The sequence below is a fragment of the Bubalus bubalis genome, chromosome 2 (genome assembly GCF_019923935.1).
Source record: "Bubalus bubalis isolate 160015118507 breed Murrah chromosome 2, NDDB_SH_1, whole genome shotgun sequence".
Classification (NCBI taxonomy): domain Eukaryota; kingdom Metazoa; phylum Chordata; class Mammalia; order Artiodactyla; family Bovidae; genus Bubalus; species Bubalus bubalis.
The window spans coordinates 148,009,303-148,035,161 of NC_059158.1; the positions used below are offsets into that span (position 1 = coordinate 148,009,303).

The window sequence follows — 25,859 nt, forward strand, 5'->3', positions numbered from 1 at the left end:
ACATCAGTTAAAGGAAAATATTTGTACAATCAGTAGACTGATAGCTAGATATTTAGTGATTTATTCTTTCCTTCGTGTCAGAACTTTATTTTACTTGGTAGTTTTGTTCTAACTATAAGAAAACAACTGACAGGTGATACTGATACATTCAGTGTTGATTATAAGAAGACCTGAAAGAGATTAGGCTGAATTTGGATATCACAAAAGTTTGGTTTTGACAAAAAAATTTTAGGTTCTCTGACTTCTGTAGGATGGGGAAAAAAGGGGAGAGGAAAGGGATGGTATGATTATCTCCCATAAAAACTGATTTTCTTCTGAAGCATGTATAAGGTTGATATATGCCCTTTTGTATTTGACCTTTTCTTAAAATTCATAAAAATTTTATGGGAACTAAATTTGATTATCATGATAAAGTTCTTCTTTATTTTCAGATTTCAACTATTGCAGAAAGTGAAGATTCACAGGAGTCAGTGGATAGTGTAACAGATTCCCAAAAACGAAGAGAGATTCTTTCAAGGAGGCCTTCCTACAGGTATGTAGGTAGTTGAATAGTTAAAAGAATTTAGGATCAGAAGTATTAAGGTGTACCCCTATGTAGTTACAGATGAAGAGATGTCAGAACGCCAATTAGATGCTCGATTCAGGACCATACAAAACATGTCTTTTCATCTTGAGTTGCTTCTCTCAAATAAGTTGAAGCTTGTCATATAGAATAAGAGCACTTCTTAATCTGAACATGTTGTGTCTGACTCTTCGTGACCCCATCAACTACAGCCCACCAGTCTCCTCCCTCCATGGGATTTTCCAGGCAAGAATACTCGAGTGAATAGCCATTTCCTTCTCCAGAGGATCCTCCTGACTCAGGGATTGAACCAGGTCTCCTGCATTGCAGGCAGATTCTTTACCATCTGAGCCACCAGAGAAGCCTTACTCTGAACAGTCCTGGATAAAAGACTGATTTTTTTTTTTTCCTTCTGTTTTTGTAGACTGTGCTGGCTGCTGCTTTTCTGTTTAAAAGATTGGAATACATTTGATAAGGCTATAGCATTTTCTAGTTATAAGTCAGTTCTGAGACTGTACCATGTACTTCATAACACATTTCTTATTCCATGGTACTTAGCATGATAACTGCTTGTTAATTTAATAGTTGCTTAGGGTGATGTTTGGTGATATTCCCTAATTTTAGGGGCACCTTACTGCAGTTTTATGTTCAGCTACAAAAGTTGCCTAATCCATACCTTGCTTCCAAGATGGACCAAAACTGTTTTTAGTACTACATAGAAATTGGAGCCATATTAAGTATCTCCAGGAAGAGCAATTCCACAAATCTTTTAAGTTCAATTCATAGTTTAATAAACTTCAAGCTTATTCTTCCCTTCTTTAGCCTACATTATTTCTATTTATATATATTTCTATTTTTCAAAGGAATGTTATATCTCTTCCATTTTCTTGGCTGCTAAGCCACCCCTTTTCTTTATCCTCACAATTTAATTAGGGGTCCTAAAGAAATACCAGTAAACTGAGGTCTTGAAAATTCTGTGTTACCAAGTATGTGTTGTATTTATTTATACTCATAATTCTCAAAATATAGCTAGTTTTATCTTTTAACTTTGAAATATATCTAGTGTTACTATGTAAGACATTTGATCCTGAAGCAAATTCAACTTGATACTAAGAAACAAGCTACATGGCTTCTCTATATAAGTTCTAGGTAAATCCTAGCTGTAACCTTATGATACATGATGTGTTTTATGTTGGAAAAAAATCTTTTTTTTTTTTTTTTTTTGCCTTAATTGGCACCACACATGTGTAGAGAAGGGTATCTTCCCTTATAATCAAACCTCCATAGTGGAGTATGCCATTATTTTGCTTTTAGTTTATGAACTCTCAAAACCTAGCCTGTATGTCTTAATTTGATTATAACAAGATCTATATCAAAATTCTTAGGTTATTTTTATGAAGTTGGAGAAATGGGAATTAAATAATACATGCTGGGTTTTTATTGGAACAGCCCAGCTTTATAGTGATCAGTTTTTACCCAGAGGAAGTCCTTGAAGGGTTCTCACTTGGTTTCATCTGGCTTGGTGTTTTTATCAGTAATTGAGCTGAAAACATAAAAGCCATGTTTATCAGATCAACAAATAACAGAAACTTAAGGGCAAAGTACCCTAAGAGATGGTAGAATAAAAACCTTGAAAGATCATAGCAGCCAAGGGAAATAGAGTGAAACGAATAGTCACACTTTATTTTTGGGGGCTACAAAATCACTGCAGATGGTGATTGCAGCCATGAAATTAAAAGACGCTTTACTCCTTGGAAGGAAAGTTATGACCAACCTAGATTGCATATTCAAAAGTAGAGACATTACTTTGCCAACAAAGCTCTGTCTGGTCAAGGCCATGGTTTTTCCTGTGGTCATGTATGGATGTGAGAGTTAGACTGTGAAGAAAGCTGAGCACCGAAGAATTGATGCTTTTGAACTGTGGTGTTGGAGAAGACTTGAGAGTCCCTTGGACTGCAAGGAGATCCAACCAGTCCATCCTAAAGGAGATCAGTCCTGGGTGTACTTTGGAAGGAATGATGCTAAAGCTGAAACTCCAATACTTTGGCTACCTCATGCGAAGAGTTGACTCACTGGAAAAGACTGATGCTGGGAGGGATTGGAGGCAGGAGGAGAAGGGGACGACAGAGGATGAGATGGCTGGATGGCATCACTGACTCTATGAACGTGAGTTTGAGTGAACTCCGGGAGTTGATGATGGACAGGGAGTCCTGGCGTGCTGCAGTTCATGGGGTCGCAAGGAGTCGGACACGACTGAGTGACTGGACTGAACTGAACTGAATAGGGTAAAATGTTGAGGATAATGGTAAAATTTCTGAACTTGAGTTTAAAATAAAATCAGTTATTCCCATACAGGATTCTGGATCAAGAATTCATCTAAAAAAGATAATGTTCTTTAATTATCATTGATTAAATGTGGTTGCCAAAATTTGTATTGGTTTAAAAGAAAAAAATAACCTAGTGTCTAGATTAAAGTGAAAGTTGCCCAGTTGTATCCAACTGTTTACCCCATGGACTATAAAGTCCATGAAATTCTCCAGGCCAGACTACTGGAGTGGGTAGCTGTTCCCTTCTCCAGGGGATCTTCCCAAACCAGTGATTGAGCCCAGGTCTCCCATATTCCAGGTGGATTCTTTTCCAGCTGAGCCAGCAGGGAAGCATTCTTTGCCATGCAAAAGGGTTGTTTTTCCTGTAGTCAGTTTTTCTATTCATCTCTTCTTTAATTGCACCTGGATTTTGAATCATCGTCTTTTTTATGTTCACTGAAAGGAGAAATTCATCTGTGTTTTTTCTAGTCCTCATATGGTTTTGACATGTAGATGCCCTGATTCATTTTTAGTTTAATGTTGAATATTTTATTGTTTATTATTGTAAGTTTTTTACATTTTAAACTATAACATTTTTAAATTCTATCCTAAACACTCAACTTTCTGTCAGTTTTCTGATCTTTTCCTCTTCTTTGTATTTGGCCAGTAAATGTTACTTTTATTTTAACTGATATAATTCTCTATTTTTCTAGAAAAATTTTGAATGATTTATCTTCTGATGCACCAGGAGTGCCAAGGATTGAAGAAGAGAAATCTGAAGAGGAGACTTCAGCACCTGCCATCACCACTGTCACGGTGCCAACTCCAATTTATCAGACTAGCAGTGGACAGTATAGTGAGTAATTGATATTTCTGTTTTGGAAAATGAGATGAAAAACTAATGGCTGCATTCTCCTCAAAGTAATCTTATAAAAGCAGTCGGCACTTTGCTAGATCTTGATTGTCACTGTTATATTTCCTTTCAGTTCAGTTCAGTTCAGTTGCTCAGTCGTGTCCGACTCTTTGCGACCCCATGAATCGCAGCACGCCAGGCCTCCCTGTCTGTCACCAACTCCCGGAGTTCACTCAGACTCACGGCCATCGAGTCAGTGATGCCATCCAGCCATCTCATCCTCTGTCGTCCCCTTCTCCTCCTGCCCCCAATCCCTCCCAGCATCAGAGTCTTTTCCAGTGAGTCAACTCTTCCCATGAGGTGGCCAAAGTACTGGAGTTTCAGCTTTAGCATCATTCCTTCCACAGAAATCCCAGGGCTGATCTCCTTCAGGGTAGACTGGTTGGATCTCCTTGCAGTCCAAGGGACTCTCAAGAGTCTTCTCCAACACCACAGTTCAAAAGCACCAATTCTTCAGTGCTCAGCCTTCTTCACAGTCCAACTCTCACATCCATACATGACCACAGGAAAAACCATAGCCTTGACTAGATGAACCTTTGTTGACAAAGTAATGTTTCTGCTTTTGAATATGCTATCTAGGTTGGTCATAACTTTCCTTCCAAGGAGTAAGCGTCTTTTAATTTCATGGCTGCAGTCACCATCTGCAGTGATTTTGGAGCCCCAAAAAAATAAAGTCTGACACTGTTTCCACTGTCTCCCCATCTATTTCCCGTGAATTGATGGGACCGGATGCCATGATCTTCGTTTTCTGAATGTTGAGCTTTAAGCCAACTTTTTCACTCTCCACTTTGACTTTCATATATTTCCTTTACTTATATGCAAACTTTTGTAACAGAAGCATTTGCTTTTCTTCAGGGTTTAGTTAGAATTATCCAGATATGTAAGACCTTTAAGTGGCCCTTTGTTTTGTTTAGGTGCATGGAGAGTCTAAGAAAGTTTTTTAAACCACTACTTAAAAATGTATTTCAGTCCTCATATAACATGTTAATAGAAAACATGAGTTTTTCAGATAATTATTCTTTATGTTTAAGGCCAATTTTTGTCTCACAGAAAGCAAAGTTTTTTTGAAAAATTATCAAAGTTCCCATTTCTCTGATGTCTCTGATACTTGGGTCTCTCTTCTTATCTTTCATCTCAATCTGTTATAAAAGTACTTTTTGAGTTCTCCCTTTGTTTGATCAAAGGCATTTGTGTGAATGGTACCTTTTTCCTCTCTTTTTTCCCAATATCTTTTTGCCTTCCACAGTGCCTCACACACTGATATTTTCATTTTTATTTGTTTATTAAATACAATGCTGCCCGCTATATAGTTGCCCTCCCTCTCTTCCTTAATAACACATCAAATGTACATATCGAAACTCTTACTACATTGGTTTTCTAATGTCCTGGGGTAGTCTGTGTCAGAAATATGTATAAAAGTTTGACTCCCAGTTTATAATTTTCCAGTTACACCTTGGCCTTGGTTTGCATAACTAATTTGCATTCCACCCATATTAAAAACAAGTAGCAGACTTTTTAGCTCTACCAAAGCTGAAAGTTTTAATAGTAAGTAGAAGGCAGGCATTTTTGACTAAGCTTCTTGTCCATTCTGTAAGTTTATTAGAGTTCGCTCATCCTCTTCCTTCTTCATTGGCAGAAAGAGGTATATTGTGTATTTTTTATCAAAATAATTTGAGCTATTCAAGGTATGTGTTCTAACATATTGATACATGAACTTTTTCTCCAACTTTAGTACACTTGAGGAATATAGCATAGTCCTATTAGTAACAGAGATTCATTTACCACAGCAGTTCTCATTTGAATTAGAAATAGAAGGCATGCTCTCCAGACAGAGGCATATCAGAATCTGAAATAGGGAAGTGAAGTTGAGGGAGGTAAAGCTCAGAAAAATAGATGTTTCATTTGTCACACCCCTTCCATCCAGCAGCTTACAGTTGCTTGTTTTAAGGTTAATACTTTGAGATTTTTAAAGGCTTTATGCATTAATTGTTTATGCCTTATTCTCTCTGTATATGCATATATGACTTTGATGGAACTGATTTAACATTATGTTCTTGATTATTATTAACAATCAATATAATGACCACTTATATATGTAACAATATTATATATTTATTATAAAACAAGTATATGGTTAGGAAAATTCAAATGATAGAGGTTTATAGTATTAATAAAAAGTAAAGACCCTTCCCATCCCTCCCCAGTAGTAAGAGTTTGGTATATATCCTTCATTCTTTTTCATTCTGTTTATACATACACATGTAAAATGTACATGTGAGACCTACATTGTTTATATACTACAGACAAATATATTCATATATAGTTATATAAGTGGTTTCTTTTAATAGCTACATTGTGTTTCACTGTATAAATATAACATTTGTTTAAAAATCACATACGCTGATGAATATTTAGGGCTTTTCTACTGTTTCAAATAATGCTACATAAACATTCTTTTAGTATATACTGCCCTATCCTGTCAGTGGGGTAGAGTCTAATGAGTGGAATTGTTGAATCCTAGTCAGCCTGCCCAGTCACCCTTCCCAGTGACTACATCAATTTATAGCCAATAAGTTGGTTGTTGTGTTTTTTCATTAACACTAGTATTAGTTTGTCCATTACTTGGTTCACAATCCCTGATAATAAGTGTTGAAAAGATGTTATTCTTAGGTAGAAAAACATGTTTCACTAAATCATTTTTCTCTTCATTTTGGCTACTCAAACTGTCAGATAAGTTTGTTTAATTATACGCTTTCCTTATTTTGTGATAGAATCATTATATACATCTAAATACACGTTAGTTACTTGACTTCTTTTCCTTGTTTTAATTTAGTTTTTTTGAGAGCAATCTTAAGTCCTTTTAAAATATGACGTGTATAAATAAATATTAAGAGAAAAACAATGTTTGATAGGATCAGACTTCAGTTTTCAGAGTACTTTCCTATATACATGGTCTCATTTGAGTTTTATAACAATTATACTTATGGGCTAGAACCATATATTTTTATTTTTACAGAATAGATAACAGATTCAAATAATAGTTTAGTGATGGAACTTGGACTAGAACCTAGATCTCCTGATTTTTTAGTTTGCTTCTTTCCTTCCACTGTGATTTCATTGGTATATAGTCAAGAAGAAAGCTGTGTGTGTTGAATACAGTGGAATTTGCTCATTAACTCTAATTGAGAAATTGTGGTTTGATTCTGTTAACCTTCTGATTTTTTTAAGTTATCCAGCAGTGTTAATCTCAGAATACTTTTTACATATTTCTTTTTTCCCCTTTGTCTAAGATAAGTAAAATTTATGGAGTTAGCTAAAGTGGATGGATTATATATGCCAGTATCTGAATTTTCACAGGTATTATTGTTGATCCCAAACCATCAATAATTTCCTTCTAAGAGACACAAAGTAACATGCTCAAGTCAGACATGTTGACTTTGTTAAAATCCATTATGTAGTTTTATATGTAATACTGTGATTTTTTAGTCCTTCTCTTTCTGGAATACTTGAACTCTTAACAGGAAAAAGTGTCTAATAACTTTTTCCATGTACCAAAGGTTAATTCAGTTTCTTTTATAAAGTGAAATGTCTTGTATGAGCCAAAATTTATTTCCTTTGGAGCAGATGAATGACACATGTGAATAATCAATGGATTCTACATGAGAAGGCTTGAATATGTAGCTTAGAAATAGCAATAAGATACTTTTTCCTAAATGATCATCTTGGGCTCCAGTTTTAAACTCTATGAGAGGTCTGTGGTAATTAAGTTCCATAGGACATTTCAGTTGTCTCATTGAGTGGATTTCTGTTACACTTTATGTATTCCTAACTGAGTAAGAGAACAGAATGCACTACTGAACTGCTTTATTACTTATGCATTAAAATAATCATTTATTGGGTGCCTATTACATACCCATGTCTGTGCTAATAAATACATGAATGTAGAGAAGAAATATAATACATAATTAACGCAAGAATAAAGGAAGTGTGGGTCACAGAGTGGTACCTCTTCTCAACCAAATAACTTCAAATGGAATTTAACATTTTCTCATTTTATTTTTTTAATTGTTTTAACTAACATTATTATAAATTATAATGTGGTTCATAGAGTATACTTGTATTCTAGAAATTGGATATAAGTTTTCCTGAGCAGAAAGTTCAGAGAAGGCAGTGGCACCCCACTCCAGTACTCTTGCCTGGAAAATCCCATGGACGGAGGAGCCTGGTAGGCTGCAGTCCATGGGGTCTCTAGGAGTCAGACACGACTGAGCGACTTCCCTTTCACTTCACTTTCATGCATTGGAGAAGGAAATGGCAACCCACTCCAGTGTTCTTGCCTGGAGAATCCCAGGGATTGGGGAGCCTGGTGGGCTGCTGTCTATGGGGTCGCACAGAGTCGGACACGACTGAAGTGACTTAGCAGCAGCAGCAGAGCAGAAAGTTACTTGACTATACAGAATCTTTCTTGGTGATGTTATCTGCTGCAATTTCTCCTAGATATGTCTTGCAAATTATTCTTTGAATTTAGTGTGTGTGTGTTTTATATGGTATTAATTAAACTTGTAACAATAAAATCTGTTGGATTTTAGTTGCCATTACCCAAGGAGGAGCAATACAGCTGGCTAACAATGGTACTGATGGGGTACAGGGCCTGCAGACATTAACCATGACCAATGCAGCTGCCACTCAGCCAGGTACTACCATCCTGCAGTATGCACAGACCACTGATGGACAGCAAATCCTAGTGCCCAGCAACCAAGTTGTTGTTCAAGGTAAGAGAACTTAGAACTCACAGGTGTAAATTCTTTAAAAGGTTAAAATTTTACAGACTCAGAAAAAAGTAAGTATGGTAATGCAAAGCACTGTTAAAATACAGCTTATTTTCTGCAACATAGATAATATTTTCCATGAACTCTTCTTCCGTTATTCCAATTGGACCAAAATGTCATGGCATAAAAACAACTATTTTCAGTTTTAAAAATATAACTTCTATATTTAACACCTTTAACATTTGGATGTAGGAGAAATGGGGTAGGCTAGAGGGAAAGACAATAAAATTAGGAGTTTAAAAAGCTAGTTTCTAAGTCTTAAGTATATAGATTTGCTTTGTGACCTTCAGTAAGAGCCAGCCTCCCTTGACCTCATTTTTTTTCAATGTGTCCAATGAAAAGTTGTGCTAAATCACTGATAAGAATCTTCAGAGGTTCAAATTCTGTTTCTCTGCTTTTAGTCAAAAGTAATTTATATCTTCATTTCTATGGTCATCATTTTTTATTAAAAAGGAAATCATTATATTCTGAAAAATCTTTTGCCAGTGTGCAAGTCCACTGCTCTATGAGCAAGAATAGTTAAATCCATGATGAATTACAAAAATTCAAAAATTACAAATATTTTTTCTTTTTTTGTTTTCTTGTTGTTTTCTTCCTGTTTGTTTCAGAAATCTCTATCAATAGTGGATCATTTTTCTTTGAATTCATTGCATATTTTAAGAATGATTTATGCCAGATTTAAAATTTGCATATTAAGGAGATAATAAATCTGTTTCTAAAAATATTTTCATTAATAGTATGTTTTGTCTCTATTAGGTAATGACAGATATGCCCCTTCACCATGGATGATTAATTTTCAATAATTCTAAAACCAGCTAAAGAATCATAATATATTTAAAGGGCCCTAATGTACTTACAGGATATTTTGTTGCTAAACAAATAATATTTGAAGAAGATAATATTTTGCTTATTAATGGGAGTAAAACACCTTTTCACTTTACATGCAGGTACTCAAAAATTGTAAAGCAGGATGTCAGTGAATTTGAATTCTGAACATCAGTTTGAAGATGGTAACACATTTAGTCTATACATCTTTTTGACCCAAACTACACATTTTAATTGATATTAATAACAAATATGGATGATTTTTAAAGAGTTTCAAATTCTCTCAGATAATGTTAGGTTTCTTATTCCTAGGAGGGCATATTTATTATTAAGCTGTTTTTAGAAAGAGACTTTTTTATTTCACAAATGATAGATCATTTAATTATAAAAATAAAACTTCAATTTATTTAGCCATTATCCTTTATATTAAAGCAGTGCTTACAGGTGATATAATTGATCAAGTGATACATTTTTTCGTCCTTTCAGTTTTGTTACAGTCAGGAATTTATAATAGTTGACCATAATGCTTTATTTTCTCTTCGATTTGGCTATTTTATGAAAAATCATGGTCCTTTTTATGTCGTGGCAAGAGTTTACTTGAAATTTTTTAATATGAATTTACCAGTATCAAAGGAAGACATTGAGGACTATACTCTATCAAGGAAGATCATCCAAGCTGTGCCCTACTTACGTTTTAGGTTCAAGGCTGGTAAACATGTTAACAACAGAACAGAACTATGTTCCAGTGAAAGATAAATGTAAGATCCAGCAGATATAAGTCATGAAGATCCTTTTTCATCCAAGTGCCTATACTAATAAATACACTAAATTGGGAATTATTTCTGAGTAATGAATGACCCAAAGAATGCTGCTGATTCTCAATATTTTAGTCAGAATCATCTGTTGCTTTTTTTCCTTTTAATTCAAAATGTATGTTCAGATTGATGATTGACCCGTAGTATTACCAAGTCACAGTGCTTCAGTGTCTCACACCATGCTCACTGTTTCTCTTTTCAGCTGCCTCTGGAGATGTACAGACATACCAGATTCGCACAGCACCCACTAGCACCATTGCCCCTGGAGTTGTTATGGCGTCTTCCCCAGCACTTCCTACACAGCCTGCTGAAGAAGCGGCGCGAAAGAGAGAGGTTCGCCTCATGAAGAACAGGTACATACATTGCATTTCCTTAGATTGTTGTAGGTCAAGTATAACTTCAGATTATGTCAGTAGCATCTTTGCATTGGGATTTTTTCCTCTGGTAAAATTGATGGATCCTGCTAAAACTTCTTTATTTAATAAGCTGCACTTAATGAGATGGCTGATGGTCAGTCTTTGATGAGTAGTAGTTCTCTTTCATGCAGTTTCTCCATGAGAGAGATAATGCACAACTTTGCTATATTTTCACTATTGCTTCAGCCAGCTGACTCAGTTATTTAAAAATTGTTTTTGTCACAAGTAGTATCATTAAGAAAATTAGGAGTTGTGTGTGTATATAAATGGTAAGTTTTATTTACATTAAATGTATTTGTAATAAGATAAATGTATGATGGCCAGTCCAAGTTTTAATGCATATTAAACACCTAAATAAAGATTTTCAAAAAATAAATTAATTCTGAGAATATCTTACTATTGACAAAAATTTTAAAATAGAGCTAGTCTTCAACAATGAACATGCTAGATATCAAAAATTTCTTAAACATGGGAAAGTTATTTCCATAAAGTAAATTCATTGCTGTAAATAGCTTTGTCATTAAAAAACAAAAGCAGAATAAAAAATGTTATTTACTTGTATTTACCTTACTATTTGTATGTATTTAGCTTAGGATTTAAATATTTACCTTAAGATATGGAAGTTATCTAAGACAAACCAAAGAAGAGGAAAATAAAGATATTAAAAGTTTGAAACATTGAAAATATTCCTCTGCTTTTCACCCCAAGATTCTTCATATGCTGTGATGAAGTGAAGGAAACATGAAAGTTGAATTTAGAGGATCTAGATTCAAATCCTGGGTCTACCCCTTTTGCTGTGACTTCAGAACATAACCTCCTAAACCTCAGTTTTCTGGCATTTTTACAAAGGATCTGTTGTAAAAATAGAATCCCACTACCCACCCAGAGGGTGGTTCTGTGGGTCAAATAAGATAATTCCTTTGAAAGCACTTTGTAACTGCAGTGCTCTATTGAAACATCTGTTTTTCTGCAGTTTCATTTTTCAGCTCAGATCAGCCTCTTTCATTCCTAAAATATTCCTAGCTATTACAGAATGTTAGTAAATTAGATCTAGACTATGAGAAATGGCAGTTTTTTTCTGGGTTATTAGGAAAAGAGTTGGAAACAAGCTGAGTAACTTATTTGTGCTCTATCAATCTGTGATTTTCTGTAAGTATTTAAGTTAGAATAATGAGCAGAAACATAAAAGCTGTGTTCATATTTAAATGTATTTAAAAATATAAACTCTGTTTAAACTTTTTCAGTTTTAAATGTTTGTAAGGAAATGTTTTAACCCTTTTTAAAATTAGAAGCAAGTCTGATTAGAAGTCTCAAGTAAAGGCTAGGCTAAAAAATGTAAGATAACAGTATTTACTGAAGAAACCAGTTCTCAACAGACACAGCAGTCAGGTAAAAAATAAATCTCTTGATTATGAAAATATCAGAAAGACTTCAGATTATGTCTCTGTAGTCTGGCTCTGTAGAACAGAAACACTTAAGAATGAGGTGAGCAGGCAGCACTATAGCTTCTTGTCTGCTCTGGTGTACAGAGAGAGAGCTGCCCATTTATAAAAGCAAATTAATTTGACTGGCATACCAAATTTTCCTTTTTATCTATTCATTTGATTCATGATTTCCCACACACACACACACACACCCCTCCAGGTTGGGGACAGGGCACACAGAGCTACAGCTCCTAACAACCTCTGCTTGCCTGAGATATTCAGGGATGCTGCCTAACTTACTGTGAGCTCTTTAATAAAATACTTTGGCTTGGATTTAATTTCACTCTAAGGAAACTTCCCATTGACTGCTGTAGCTCCCTTTTCCCTTTATTCCCAGATTCCTGCTGCTTCTACTTTTTCAACTTTCATTCACTAGAATTTGCCTTCTGAGCCCACCATACCACTCCTGTCTACAAAAACATACAGATACCCTCCAATTTGGGACATCTAGTATTCTGTTTTCATTTCATTTTACCTTTATGGGAGTATTTGACACTTATAACTGCTCGTTTCTCTAAGCTCTTCTTTGGCTTATTCACCTGGTTTTCTGCCTACTTTTCAAGTTTTCCCTTGAAACTTTCATGCCTACCTGTATTTCAGGCACCACCTTTATGTTGATACAACTTAATTATATACTGGTTTTGTTCCCTTGAGATACCACTTATTTAGGTACCAGTATATGTTAGACACAGTACTTTGTTTCTTTATATATTTCATTAGTTCTGCCCACAGTAAGAAAGAAGCTTATCTCCACTTTACAGTAAGCAAGTAAATATTTTGCCAGAGGTCACACCTTTTAAGAAAAGGGTAGAACTGGGATATGAGCCTGGATCTGGCCCCAGAGCATGTGCACATGCTACCTCTCGTGTGAGCATGCAGTGGTCATCGCCTGCCGTGCCGTGCAAACTGGAACACCTGGTGGCAGTGTGCTGGAGGTATGTAGGGCCACGAAGCAAACATGGGAGCTTCCCTTGAATATTTATTTTGCTCAAAAATTTGGCAGAAACAAACATTTTAAAGGTAAAACTAAAGATTCGAAACTAAAGGTAAAACTAAATTCATACCAACGGTAGTTGCTTTGGATTGTGCCCCCATCCTTAGTTTTCTCTGGTATTATGGTTACTTAGGTGGAAAAGTTAGAGGATCAGTCTTCTGAACATACTCACTAGGATAGATACCACTTATGTATCCCACACAAAGGCTGTCCTCTAAACTTGGATAAGGAAAGTTGTGATTCTTCAAATTCTGTAACATTCAAATTGCCATATACTCAGAAATAAAGTGGTAAATGTTCTAAAAGTATAGATGGTTACATTAATTGTTTTGCTACAGTAACAAAAAATCAGTGTCTTAGAAACAAAAATCTCTTCCTCACTTACTTACATTTTGGCAGCTGCAAGTCATATGCTATGGCTCTCCTCCACGTGCTCCCAGCCAAAGGAGGAGCATCTCTTTGAGGCCTGTCCTTGTAGCAAAGGGAAAGGGGCAATGCTTTTTGAAGCATCTGCTTGATTGTGGTGAACATCACGTCCACTCGAGTACCACTGGCGAAAGCACAGGTGAGGACAAGCCCAACGTCAGTGAAATGGGGATGTATACTCTTCCCACAGGGAGGGAGGAGTAAAAAATTATGGAAGCAATGCAACCCCTGTCTTGTAATTTTAGAATGCAGGAAGAATATAACAGTTTTCATAAAAGTAGAAGTCATAAAGGAAAAGGTTAAGGTAGGTATGACAACACCTATGATTAGCCAAGGAAAAGATAAAATAGCAAAGCAAACAAACTAGAAACCTTTTAACATATAAAATCAGGAGACTAATAAGGGTATGTAATAGGTAGATTTAAAGACAATGAATTAGAAATAGGGTTTAAAAAAATAAAAAATCAAACCAAGTAAAGTGTATGCTATGTCAGTGAAGGTAGATCCATCCATTCAACTTCCCATGTTGCTCAGCTGGTAAAGAATTGCCTGCAAAGCAGGAGGCCCTGGTTTGATTTCTGGGTCAGGAAAATCCCTTGGAGAAGGAATAGACTACCCACTCCAGTATTCTTGGGCTTTCCTAGGGCTTTCCCCTGGGAAAATTCTTTATGGCTCAGACTGTAAAGAATCCATCCTCAGTGCAGAAGTCCTGGGTTCAGTCCCTGGGTTTGGAAGATCCCCTGGAGAAGGGAACAGCTACTCACTCTAGTATTCTTGCCTGGAATATTCCATGGACAGAGGAGCCTGGCAGGCTATAGACCATGGAGTTGCAAAGAGTCTGACACGACTGAGCGACTTTCACCTTCACTTTTTCATTCAACTATATAAAACCAACCATTAATAATGAAGGTTTGTTTTTATTGAGATGGGAAGATGCTCATAGTGGAAAAGAGCAGGTTACCAATATATATATATTATAATCCCATTTTTATTTATTTTTATTACAGAAGATAAACATGCTCATTATAAGCATATTAGAAAACATAACCTAAAATTTTTTCTCACCACTAATGTACCACCCAAAATGTTAACATTCTGGAGTATAATTTTTTTCCCCTAGTATATATGTGCAATGATAAATAACATTTTTAGTATAGTTCTTAATTTTTTATTTTGGAATAATTTTAGCTTATGGGAATAGTTAAAAGCATTTTAGTACAGAGTTCTAGATACTCTTATCAACCGTCTCAACTTTCTTACAATTTTAGCATATTATGTAACCAGTCTGTGTTTCTTAAAACTAAAGAAATTAACATTCTGTCATATACTGTGGATAGTAATTAACATAGTATTTTTGGACTTCCCTGGTGGCTAAGACTGTAAAGTGTCTGCCTACAATGTGGGAGACCAGGATTCAATCCTTGGGTCGGGAAGATCTCCTAGAGAAGGAAATGGCAACCCACTCCAGTATTCTTGCCTGGAAAATCCCATGGACAGAGGAACCTGGTAGGGTACAGTCTGTGGGGTTGCAAAGAGTCGGACATGACTGAGCGACTTCACTTTCTTTCTTTTTTATCATGGTATAATACCATTAATTGAACTATCCATTTTATTTGAATTTCCTCAGTTATTCCACTTTTCTCTACCAAAATCCAATCCGGGTTACTACATTGCATTTATTCATTGTGGCTCCTCAGCTCCTCCAGTCTGTGACAGTTTTTTTCTTTTGAAGAGTAATAAACTTTCTTTCAGAATATCCCTCACTTTGGACCTGTGTGCTGTTTTCTTATGATTAGATAAAGGTAATGAATTTGGGGGAAGAATCCCACAGAGGTGTAGTCTGCCCCTTCTTGTCACTTATCAGGAAGCACATACTAGCATGATTCATTCCTGACAATGTTCACTTTGATCACTTGGTTAAAGTGCTCTCCAACTGCTCCACTACATTTATTTTTCTCTTTTTACACCCTGTTCCTTACAAGCAAGTTACTACATTGAGCCCACAATGAAATGAAGGATTATTAAATACCACCTCCTGGAACAGAGAGTATCAAAAAATTTGTGGTTATAGGTGAAAACTAACACAGTAATTGGTGTAATTTCACAAAGATACTTGGAGACTATGCAAATATCTTATTTCTTTTTCAGGTATTCCCCACTAATTTTAGTATTCACAGGAAGATCTTTCCTGCAGTGATTATTACTATGATATTCTAATGAGAATTTTGTTTCCCCATCCCTTCTGCAATTATTAACTGGAATTCTTTAAGGAAAATCTTTCCCTTCCCCGTGTATTTTTTATATCAGTATGAATTTATAGATATTTACCTTATTCTTTGGGCTGTAATTCAATATTACTTAATTATGATATTGTTAAGATTATTCCAGCTTTGGCCATTAGGAGTTCTTATAAGTTGATTCCTGTGTCCTTTAGATGGCATCTTAATTTTCTTGAAGCACATCTTTATTTTCTGACACTACATTATCCAGGTTGAACTTCTCATCTTACGGTTTTCTCTGCCGTAGATTTGAAATCAGCCATTTCTTCAGTGAGCCCTAGTTTCTTTCATTGGAAAATGGTTTACTTTGACCACTTGGTTAAAGTGCTGTCCAACTGCCCCCCATTACAGTTATTTTTCTCTTTTTATAAATTTTTCAAAGTGCTCTTTGCTACTGTGGTTTCACAGGCCCTCTTAAAGGACAGAGCTAGGAAATATATATGTGCGTGTGTATACACACTAGCTCATGTATGCACACATCTATAGTTCTATGTATTACTATATACTGTAGTAATTACTATTAGTATGTTTTACTAACCCCACTGACTAATCTCTAACCACAGGGTTTATTTTAGCCTTACCTTCCCCCTTTGCTTATTTGTAACTTTGTTCTCTGACAGAAACTTGGCTTCCCAATAAAGATGGTTTATTTATGTATTTATTAAACACTAGTATCATATAAAATCGTTTTATAATTGCTAACTTATACCCCTGTGAGAAACAAATTTACAATACAACATTTATGTACAATTCTTTTTTTTTTTTTTTTTTCTTATAACTAGTAAAGGCACTGTTTTCAGAGTTACTTAGCTGTGCTTCTTTTTTCTCTACTTTCAGTGAGGTGGGTGGTGGTGGTGGTTTAATTGCTAAATTCTGTCCGACTCTGTGACCCCATGGACTGTAGCCTGCCAGGATCCTCTGTCCATGGAATTTCCCAGGCAAGAATACTGGGGCAGGTTGTCATTTCCTCTTCCAGGGAATCTTCCCGATGCAAGGATCAAACTTGTATCTCTGCTTCACAGGCTCGTTACCCCTGAGCCACCTGGGACGCCCTCAGTGAATTCATGTCATACATTTACAGTAAAGTTCGATTTGTCAACGTGTTCATTCAATTCTGGGATTACCTGATACCTTGTTTTCTGTTTTTAAATTGTCATTACTTTACTCTTTGTGCTGTATGGTTCTATGGCGTCTGATAGACATATCTCCCACCACAGTGCCGTACCGTACATTTATACCATTCTAAAAAGAATTCCCAGTGATAATTCTTGGTGGTTGGCCTCTACCACTTTCCCCAGCTCCTAGAAACCACTGAACTGTTTTCCATCTTCTGTCTTTTCCAGAATCTCCTATAACTGTAACCTTTTGAATATGACTTCTCTCACTTAGCACAATGCATTCAAGATTCATTGTTAGTGGTGTATGAATCAGGTAGTTGGTTTTATCCCTGGTATTCTATGGATGTGGTTTATCCATTCACCTTAAAGTTTATCTTCATTTCTAGTTTTGAAGTATTATGAATAAAGTTACAATGAACAGTTAGATACAGGTTTTTATATGAACTTTCAGTTCACTTGAGTAAATATCTAGGAGTGGCCTGGATGGATGGAATGGTATGTATATATTTAATAAGAAACTGCCAAACTGTTTTTCAGAGTGGCTATACCATTTGCCTTTCTACCAGCAATGTATGAAAGTTCCAAGTGCTCTGTATCAAGTGTTATAACGATATTTTATATTTAGGTCTTTGATCCCTTTTGAATTAATTTTTGTAAGGTGTGAAGTGTGTTCGGGTTTATCTTTCTGTATCAACTGTTTATTCTAGCACCATTTGTTAAAAAAGATTATTCTTTCTTTGTGGAATTGCCCTTGTACTTCTGTCAAAATGTAGTTGACCATATTTGTATAGGCTTGTTTCTGGGGTGTCTGGCTTGCTTCATTGTTTTGTGTATCTGCCCTTTTGCCCATCCAGTCCATTGGGAGAATCTTTTCATTCTCTTCTATTCTTAAAAATACTCAGATAGAAATTTTTGAGACACTTTAAGAGGCACTCTTCAAGCTAAAGAGTTCTTTAAATTTTTTATTTAAAGCTCATTTGAATTTTTGTATTCTATTCCAAAATATAGTAATTTTTATTTTCATGTGAGAATGCTTGCTACCCTTCTGCCCCATCAATTAAAATTGGTGCTTCAGAACAGTTTTTTTTTTTTAATCAGTTTTCTATGGTATGTTGAAAATTTTACATTAGGCAATTTTTAAGTCATTCTCTTTATTTTTTCAAATGCCTAATCTTTAATATATTAAAATGTTTGTTGCTTTGAGCCAGATCTCTTTTTTTAGTGTATTCTATCTAACCCAAAATAAAGGCTGCAGAAATGTTGCCTAATCTTTCCTGTCTTTTGCTTATAGGGAAGCAGCACGAGAGTGTCGTAGAAAGAAGAAAGAATATGTGAAATGTCTAGAAAACAGAGTGGCAGTGCTTGAAAATCAAAACAAGACACTGATTGAGGAGCTAAAAGCACTTAAGGACCTTTACTGCCACAAATCAGATTAATTTGGGATTTAAATTTTCACCTATGATGGTGGGAAAAGGACTGGCTTGGCCACAACCAGAAAGACGAAATAAACATTTTATTTTCTAAACATTTCTTTTTTTCTATGCGCAAAACTGCCTGAAAGCAACTACAGAATTTCATTCATTTGTGCTTTTGCATTAAACTGTGAATGCTCCAACACCTGCCTCCACTTCTCCCCTCAAGAAATTTTCAGCACCAGGAATCATGAAGAGACTTCTGCTTTGTATCCCCTGCCCTCTTCAAGAAGTAATAATTTGTTTACTTGTAAATTGATGGGGGAAATGAGGAAAAGAAAATCTTTTTTTAAATGATGTCAAGGTTTGTGCTGAGCTCCTTGATTGCCTTAGGGACAGAATTACCAGCTCCTTGAGTTGACGTAATGTTTGGGCCGCATGCTTAAAGTAAGTAAGGTGCAATGAAGAAGTGTTGATTGCCAAATTGACATGTTTTCACATTTCCATTGTGAATTATGTAAAATCATTGAAGAGACATACCCTGTGAGAAAAGAATTTTAGGATGGTGTTGAAGAAATTAAGAATGAATTCAGAGTGCTTTCTATGTACATTCTCTTCAATACTGAACACTTGTCCTTGGTTCTTAAAAATATTCTGTATTAACTATAGCTCTTCAATAGGGCAGTTGTTGCTTCTTAATTCAGTTCTGTATGTGTTCAGCATTTTTGAATACATTAAAAGAAGTAACCAACTGAATGAAAAAGCATGGTATTTGATTTTAAATTAAATCAAAGTAAGTAAAATTACAAAGCTTCATTTAGTTTAGTACTAAATTTTTAGTACAAAGATGCTCATTAGTAAACCAGTTCCTTGAGTTATATAACAAGGTTTTTAAATAAATGTTTTTGTCATCACCTTCAAAAATATTTATATTGTCACACATTTATTTTAAAAGGTTTTTCTAATTAAACTGCTCCCCTTTGCACTTATACCACCAACAGGAAAGCCTTCAAGATGTTGAAGCAAAGTGATATATTTGTTTATAAAATATTATGTGTTGTAGAAAAATACTGATTTTAAATTGTTTCCATATTAACATACTTCAACAGTTTAGTGAATTTTTTAATGAAAAAAGTTACAAGGATATAGTTTAAAAGTACAATTTTAGATATACACAAGGAAAATAATTTTCTTCAGACTTATTTGAATGACTGCTGTACTACAATATTTGAATTGTCATTCTTGCAAGACCTTTTTTTGTTTTCTTCCAAAAGGGATAGGGATGCTTAGCTTTCCAGTATGCTGTATATCCTTTGTTATTCTGTAAAGGAGCTACCTGTTTTACCTGACTAGAACCATCTGTATGTATCACACATTGTTTCCAATATGACTTTTAATTACTAATACTCATTTTATTCACTAAGTTGATAAATTTAAAAGTTACCCTTTAAAAAAATAAGACTGAGATATATCTGAAAAATTTGTAATTGACATAATGTTACATTATAATTTCTCATTTGAGAAGGTGTTCTTTTTTTTTTTTAAGAGTCTAGGATTTAATGTTTATATTTAGTTATGTCATGGGTTGTTTTTAAAAGTTTGTTAATGTGTTAACAAAATATGCAGATGTGGGTGTTAATTATTGAGTCCATTTTGAAAAGTAAGACTTTTAATTAATATTTGTAAATGGTATTATTTTTTGTTTGTAACAAACCGTTGTCTTTTTTTAAGGATGAACAGAGTTTATGAAGCCAGCATCATTCTAAGAATTGAGTGATGTAGTCTTATCTTTGGCAGTTCACCAGATTCTCAAGAAGGCTTTCAAACGACTGTAAATTTTGTTGTTTATCCTGCTGAGCTAACGGTGAAAGTTGTAGCATAAAAATTATTTGTATGCCAGCATAGATATACCATTTTCCAAAACTGGTTTGATAGAAACCAAGCAAAATCACAAATCTGTTTGCAAACCAGAATTTTTAAATGAGTCAGAATGTCAAAACTGAACATTTTAAAAGTCATAAGCTTTAGAAATTAAAATTGCTTAATATTTAGCAAATTAAATGTTTTCAGAAATCAAGGCTGTTTAATTAGCAAGTTGGTGGTCTCTTAGTCCCTGATAAATCAAGGCAATCACATCCATATTAGCTGGTTGGATTTATAAGTTACTTTGAGGATGACTGTTCTGGTTTGAAGTCAGTTAATGGTGAGGTAAGAAGTATATTCTGTTGCTAAATCTGTTTAGACTTTGGAGAGACTTGAAGATTTTCGTTTATACAGATAGAAATTAAGCATCTTTTGTGAAGACTTTTTTTTTAAGAGAATTGGGAAAAATGTGTTTGTTTTTAAGCATGCAACTTTGAGAATCTTTGTTAACAACATAATTTTTAAAAATCTTACAGCCAAGAATATATGTGGCCACATTATAAATGTTTTTTGTCTTCATATTGGCCAAAAGGGAATAAAACTGTCATCATAGGAATCTGTACATACGCTACTGATTTGCCTAGAAAATAGCAAGTTTGGTATTGCTCACTTTGCAAATATAGGGCCATGTGGCACTTTTATCTATAGGACAGATTAATTCTAATAAAAATGAAGTGGGAGGGGTTTATTTTTGATATATTGCTCTTATGAGTTTTTAGGCTTTGATAGTGTTTAACTGAAAAGTGATTTAGAAAGGGCTAGATCCAATGTGTTCACATTATTAAAAAGAATTGATACCGGATGTAATTTTTAAGTTCATTCTTTTTCAAACTCAAGTACCATATTGGCAACCATAATATTGTCATAGGTGCTCTATTCATTTAGATATTCTTGGGGGGATGGCATTTGTATAATATATGTGTACATATATATATACATACAGTATATATCTGAGGCTCTGAGAGCTCTTAAGTCAGGAATGCTAAGTATTATAGTATATTGAGGTCAGATGAAATTTTACATTTTTGCGTGATCTATTGCATCCCTTTTGGTAGTTTCTTGGACTGCATTACTCCAGCACTCATGATAGATTTTTTTATCTGCTAATTTCCTTTTTTTTTAAATTGTTAATTTTCTTTGACTTGATACTTTTAAACATGTTACTAGTCACTTGAACCACCACCACAACCACCACCACCCCCAAAAGTTTTTGGTTTTTATGCTTTGTCTCTGGCAGCTATAACAGTGGTAAAAACATTTTGAAGATAGCTTCTAAAAGGTACCACTGATTTTTTCAAAAATCATCCTGGGGGAAAATTTTTGGTGTTTTCGTTTGAGCAGGGATTTTTGTCAGAAAAGACACTGAGATGGTAAGGCAGCAGCAGTGCTAGGATCTGAAAGCACAATACCAGTCAGGCAGGCTGTCCGATCAGAAGTCATCTGGCTGGAGTTTATCTCTGTCTCTCAGGCCTGATCCCTGATCCTTTTGACCATTTAGGCTGACATGTGGAATCATACAAAGGCTTATTAGGAAGATACAAGTTTGTTTAAACCAGGATGCTTTTACTTACTTTAAGTGACTTCAATCTAGATTTCTTATTTTCATTTCTAATATTTTTAATTCTGTGATCAGCTATAGTCAGCTGTCAGCATAAATTGGTCTCTATTTTGAAGATCAGAAGGTTGGCCGCTTCATTTTTCAGGATTAAATAAGGCTGACATCTTAAAGTTAAAATTTTGAATTAAAGTAGTTCCAAAGACACTTGTTACACACCATTTAATTTTTTTCAAGAGGCTCTATTTGTTGCCTTTGTAACCCTGAAAACTGTGGGTATATTGTTTCCCATTGACTTAATACAAAAGTTGTATATTTATTTGGATTATATTTACATTATATTCTTTGTAAATGTTTGGTGTAACTTGCACTTTTAAAACGACCCTGTTTGGGGTATTAGCAAACTTGAGAAATTCCCTCATCAATTGTCATCTGACTTTATGTCTTTCTCCTCTCTTCAAATCATGTGTCTTTTTTATGGAAGCTTTTCATTGATTAAAATATTTTATTGAACACCTAAACGCTAGCCTTATAAATAGCTGTAAAAAGAGGAAAATAAGGAAATTAGACTAGCTCAATTAATTTAAAAATAGGTTCAAACCCTATCTAATTCTCTTTCATCATGAATAAAGATAGAAGGAAATACAACTCAAGTGAATAAATATTTGTTTCCAATTTTAAATGAGATTCTGTCCTCACCCCAACATTAATACTATCTGTAGGATCCTAAGATATCCTTGAATTTGTGCAGAACAGTGAAAGACTTCAAGGTAATTAATTATTGTTGTCATGGAGAACACGTAATAATTTGATTAACTTTTTCACTTTAAATTGTCTTTGTTAACATAAAAAATAACTGTCTAAATTTGACTGGTTTCAGATGAGAGGAAAAGTGAGGTGTGCTTATAGTAAGCCTATAGGTGAAGAATAGTGGGATGAATTTGTTCACTCAGTTGTACAAAGCACAACTAGAACTTTTTGTTGGATGGCTTACATACATCTTGAATACTTTTAATGTTGATGTGTTGACTTTTTTTAAGTTGACTGCACAGTCACTGTATGTACTAGGAACTGGTTTCCTTGACTGTCTAGAATCAACAGCTGAGAGAGGCACTAATCCCTGAGGGGTCGAACATATCATGGAGCTGAGTCAGTATGGAAGAATTTCAAATCAATCAAACAGGGTGCTGCAGTTCCATCTGTCTCATCTGCTGATGATAAGTTCTTATTGATGAGTGAATGTAGCTTAAGCCTTTGTATGTGTCCTCAGGGGGCAGACAAACTTTAAGAGGGACCAGATAACGTTTGAATGGAGGGATTATATTTCAAGTGTTTTAGCTTGAAATTTATTTTTTAAAAAAATAAAAATAGAAAAAAAAAAAAAAAAAAGAACAAAGCCTGTGAAGCAATTTGATACTATAAACAGGCTGAGTTGTTTAGCACAGAGAGAAAATATTGACCTGTCTGCATTCTGGTACTGTACATACAGGTCCTAGTTGGGTAAAACACGATACATTTTGAGTTATTCTCACCAGCAAGTAAAAGGAAAGTGAATATTCTTCAGTAAGTGTCTTTTGAAAGGGTCAAACTATAGGAAATGTAAATTTTACCTGCTTTATTACAGGCATTATTTAATACTTGCCTATAGAAGTATGGCATTTCTAAGCTGGTGTCTGAGGAGCATCTCAGATGTGAGAGTAAATCTAACATAGTTCAAAAATTGGTAGGGGAGGAAGAAAATCCCTGCAGATGATGACCTTAGTCAGCTGGCCAAGTGAAACGATCCGTCATTGTGTTTGGGAGGTTTTATTTTCTTACGTTTTTAAAATTGAATTGGTATATGCTTTATAGACATTGTATTTTTATCCAGGTGCCACTCCAATCTGTGTATGTAATAAAATTATTTATATTAAAATTGGGAAATAATCCGTGAGTATAGATGAGGATGGCAGACAAGAGTACTCGTTCGCAGTTTTCCATGTAAAGTCCCTGACTAGTTTGTCATGTCAGTTGTCATCCCCACCCAAAAAAGGAATTATTTCTAACCTAGGTGTATCACTTCAAACTTTAGAAACAAAGTAATCAGGGAAGTTTCTAGAGAAAGGTGTCGGGTTTTTGGTTTTGTTTTGTTTTTCCTTGAGGATTGGGGTCAAGAATACCTCCCCCCAAAACTGTCAGCACAAAACAGGGTATTGACTTTTAACTCTGATGTTGCTATTGGAGTTGAATACTAAATAAGTAACTATAGTGAGGAAAATACATTTCTAATAAAATTCCCTACATTCTAGAAGCATCCCTGTTTTAATTTTTTTTTTAACCTAAATCTTTTTGTGCTTTGTGTAAAGAGAAAAAATGTAGAGTTATGATGCATTTTATTAACACTATGTACATATTAGCTGCTTTGTGTTCAGAATGGTAGCAATTGCTTTGTATATTAAAGTAATCCTTGTGAATTTGTGAAATATTGTCATAAAGTGCTTTTTCTTACTGTAATCTTTGTGGTATCAACTGTCATAATGCCCTTTTTACACAAACATTTATGTGCTGTCACATAAACATGCTTTTAAAAACTCCTTAAGTCTCTCTTTTTGGGATGGGATCATCTACATTGTGGTTTTTCTAGGTGTGTTAAAGCAATATTTTGTGGACTTGGTTTATTTTGTTAAATGGCAAAAGTTATGCTAGAGTATATCACAAGCTTATGTTGCACAGCAGCAGTAAACTAACTCAAACAACATATCTTTACTTAATTTTACTGTATTACTGGTTTTTAGCACAATATTTCTTTTTTCAGTAAGATTAATGAACAGTGCCTTTTTGAGGATTTAGAGATGTTACTGCCCTGTTGAGACAACTGATGAGAGACATATGGCCAGCTGTGTTTAATGTCAAAATGCATGTTTGCATTAGAAGGATAAGAACAGATGGATCTATTGGGTCTCCTTGTAATTCTAAAGTTCTGTGATCGCATAAAATGGAAGGAAAGGGGAGATGTGGTTAGTCTGCTCTTTGCTTAAAGCACAAGAATAAAAGATTCTCTCCTGTACTATTGATTCAATTTCTGAAAATTAGCAGTTGCAGTGTAAAGGGCTTTTAAAAATTGCCATGTTGTTTAAGCCTGTTATATCTGCCATTGTATTGAAAGAAATACATGAGTTTTATTCCTTTCTCCTACAAAGAGTGACCACATAATGTACAGACAGACATTTTTGCGAGGGAAAGGGTGAGGTGTAAGCCAGGACTATGCTGAGCAAACTGGGATTTACGGTGACCCTCCTTGTAAGCTGAGCTTAGGTGCTTGGACCCCCAGTAAAAACGAAGAGTTCCTATCCTCTCCATCCACAACTTGCTGTCACTTGCTCATTTCACAAACACGTACTTGTTGAGAACACAGTTCGGGGCACTGAAAAGTTCCTGTCTTCAAGAAACTAAGACACACAGCCAAGGAAACAATTCTAACACATTAATACAATTTGAGTCCTGAACTCTAGACTCATATTTGTCATCTGTACTCTGACTGCAAAATAGAGGTCCAAACTGAACATTATAATTTCTCCTCTAAATCTGTTGTCCCTTAAGCTGGTTCTTCTTCATCTTGAAGGTGACACCATTATCCACTAAGCTGCCTTGAATCAGGGTTGTCCTTCCCTCTTCATTTTAATTTCTCCACAACTTAAGCATATTGACCATACTAGGGCTTAGAATGCTAGTGAGGGCCTAACAAGAGAGAAGGTAATCTGAGTTTGAATGTGAATTTTGTTCTTGTTTGAGGTGCAAATTCATAAAACATCCATTTTGAAGTGTGCATTCATAATGTATTACCACCACCTATATCTAGTTCCAAAACTTTTATCACTCCAAAGAAATGCTGTACTCAAATAAGAATCATTCAGCTTTCCCCTCCCTTCAGCCCTTGACAACCATCAATCTTTCTGTAGATTTACCTGTTCTGGATATTTCACATTATCATACAATATGTGATGCTTTCAGTTAGCCTACTGT

At 34.9% G+C, this 25,859-nt stretch overlaps 2 protein-coding genes across 12 annotated transcripts in view; one reads left to right on the top strand and one right to left on the bottom strand.

The window, feature by feature from the left end:
• CREB1 (cAMP responsive element binding protein 1) overlaps nucleotides 1-24,430 on the top strand; it is a 56,997-nt gene extending 32,567 nt beyond the window's left edge. For 6 of the 9 annotated variants that reach the window (XM_006051329.3, XM_006051331.3, XM_025278099.2 and 3 more), the window contains 5 exons: nucleotides 432-532; nucleotides 3,582-3,724; nucleotides 8,371-8,553; nucleotides 10,453-10,603; nucleotides 18,259-24,430. In XM_006051329.3, coding sequence (XP_006051391.1) covers nucleotides 432-532; nucleotides 3,582-3,724; nucleotides 8,371-8,553; nucleotides 10,453-10,603; nucleotides 18,259-18,403 — 723 coding nt within the window. In that variant the 3' untranslated portion in view covers nucleotides 18,404-24,430. Of the gene's footprint in view, nucleotides 1-431; nucleotides 533-3,581; nucleotides 3,725-8,370; nucleotides 8,554-10,452; nucleotides 10,604-11,374; nucleotides 13,023-13,543; nucleotides 13,710-18,258 lie in introns of those variants that run through there. The other 3 variants (XR_003107228.3, XR_326898.3, XM_025278100.2) reach the window with 3 other exon arrangements.
• Nucleotides 1-25,859, bottom strand: part of METTL21A (methyltransferase 21A, HSPA lysine) — a 56,884-nt gene that overhangs the window by 16,636 nt on the left and 14,389 nt on the right. The gene's annotated exons all lie outside the window — the stretch shown is intronic.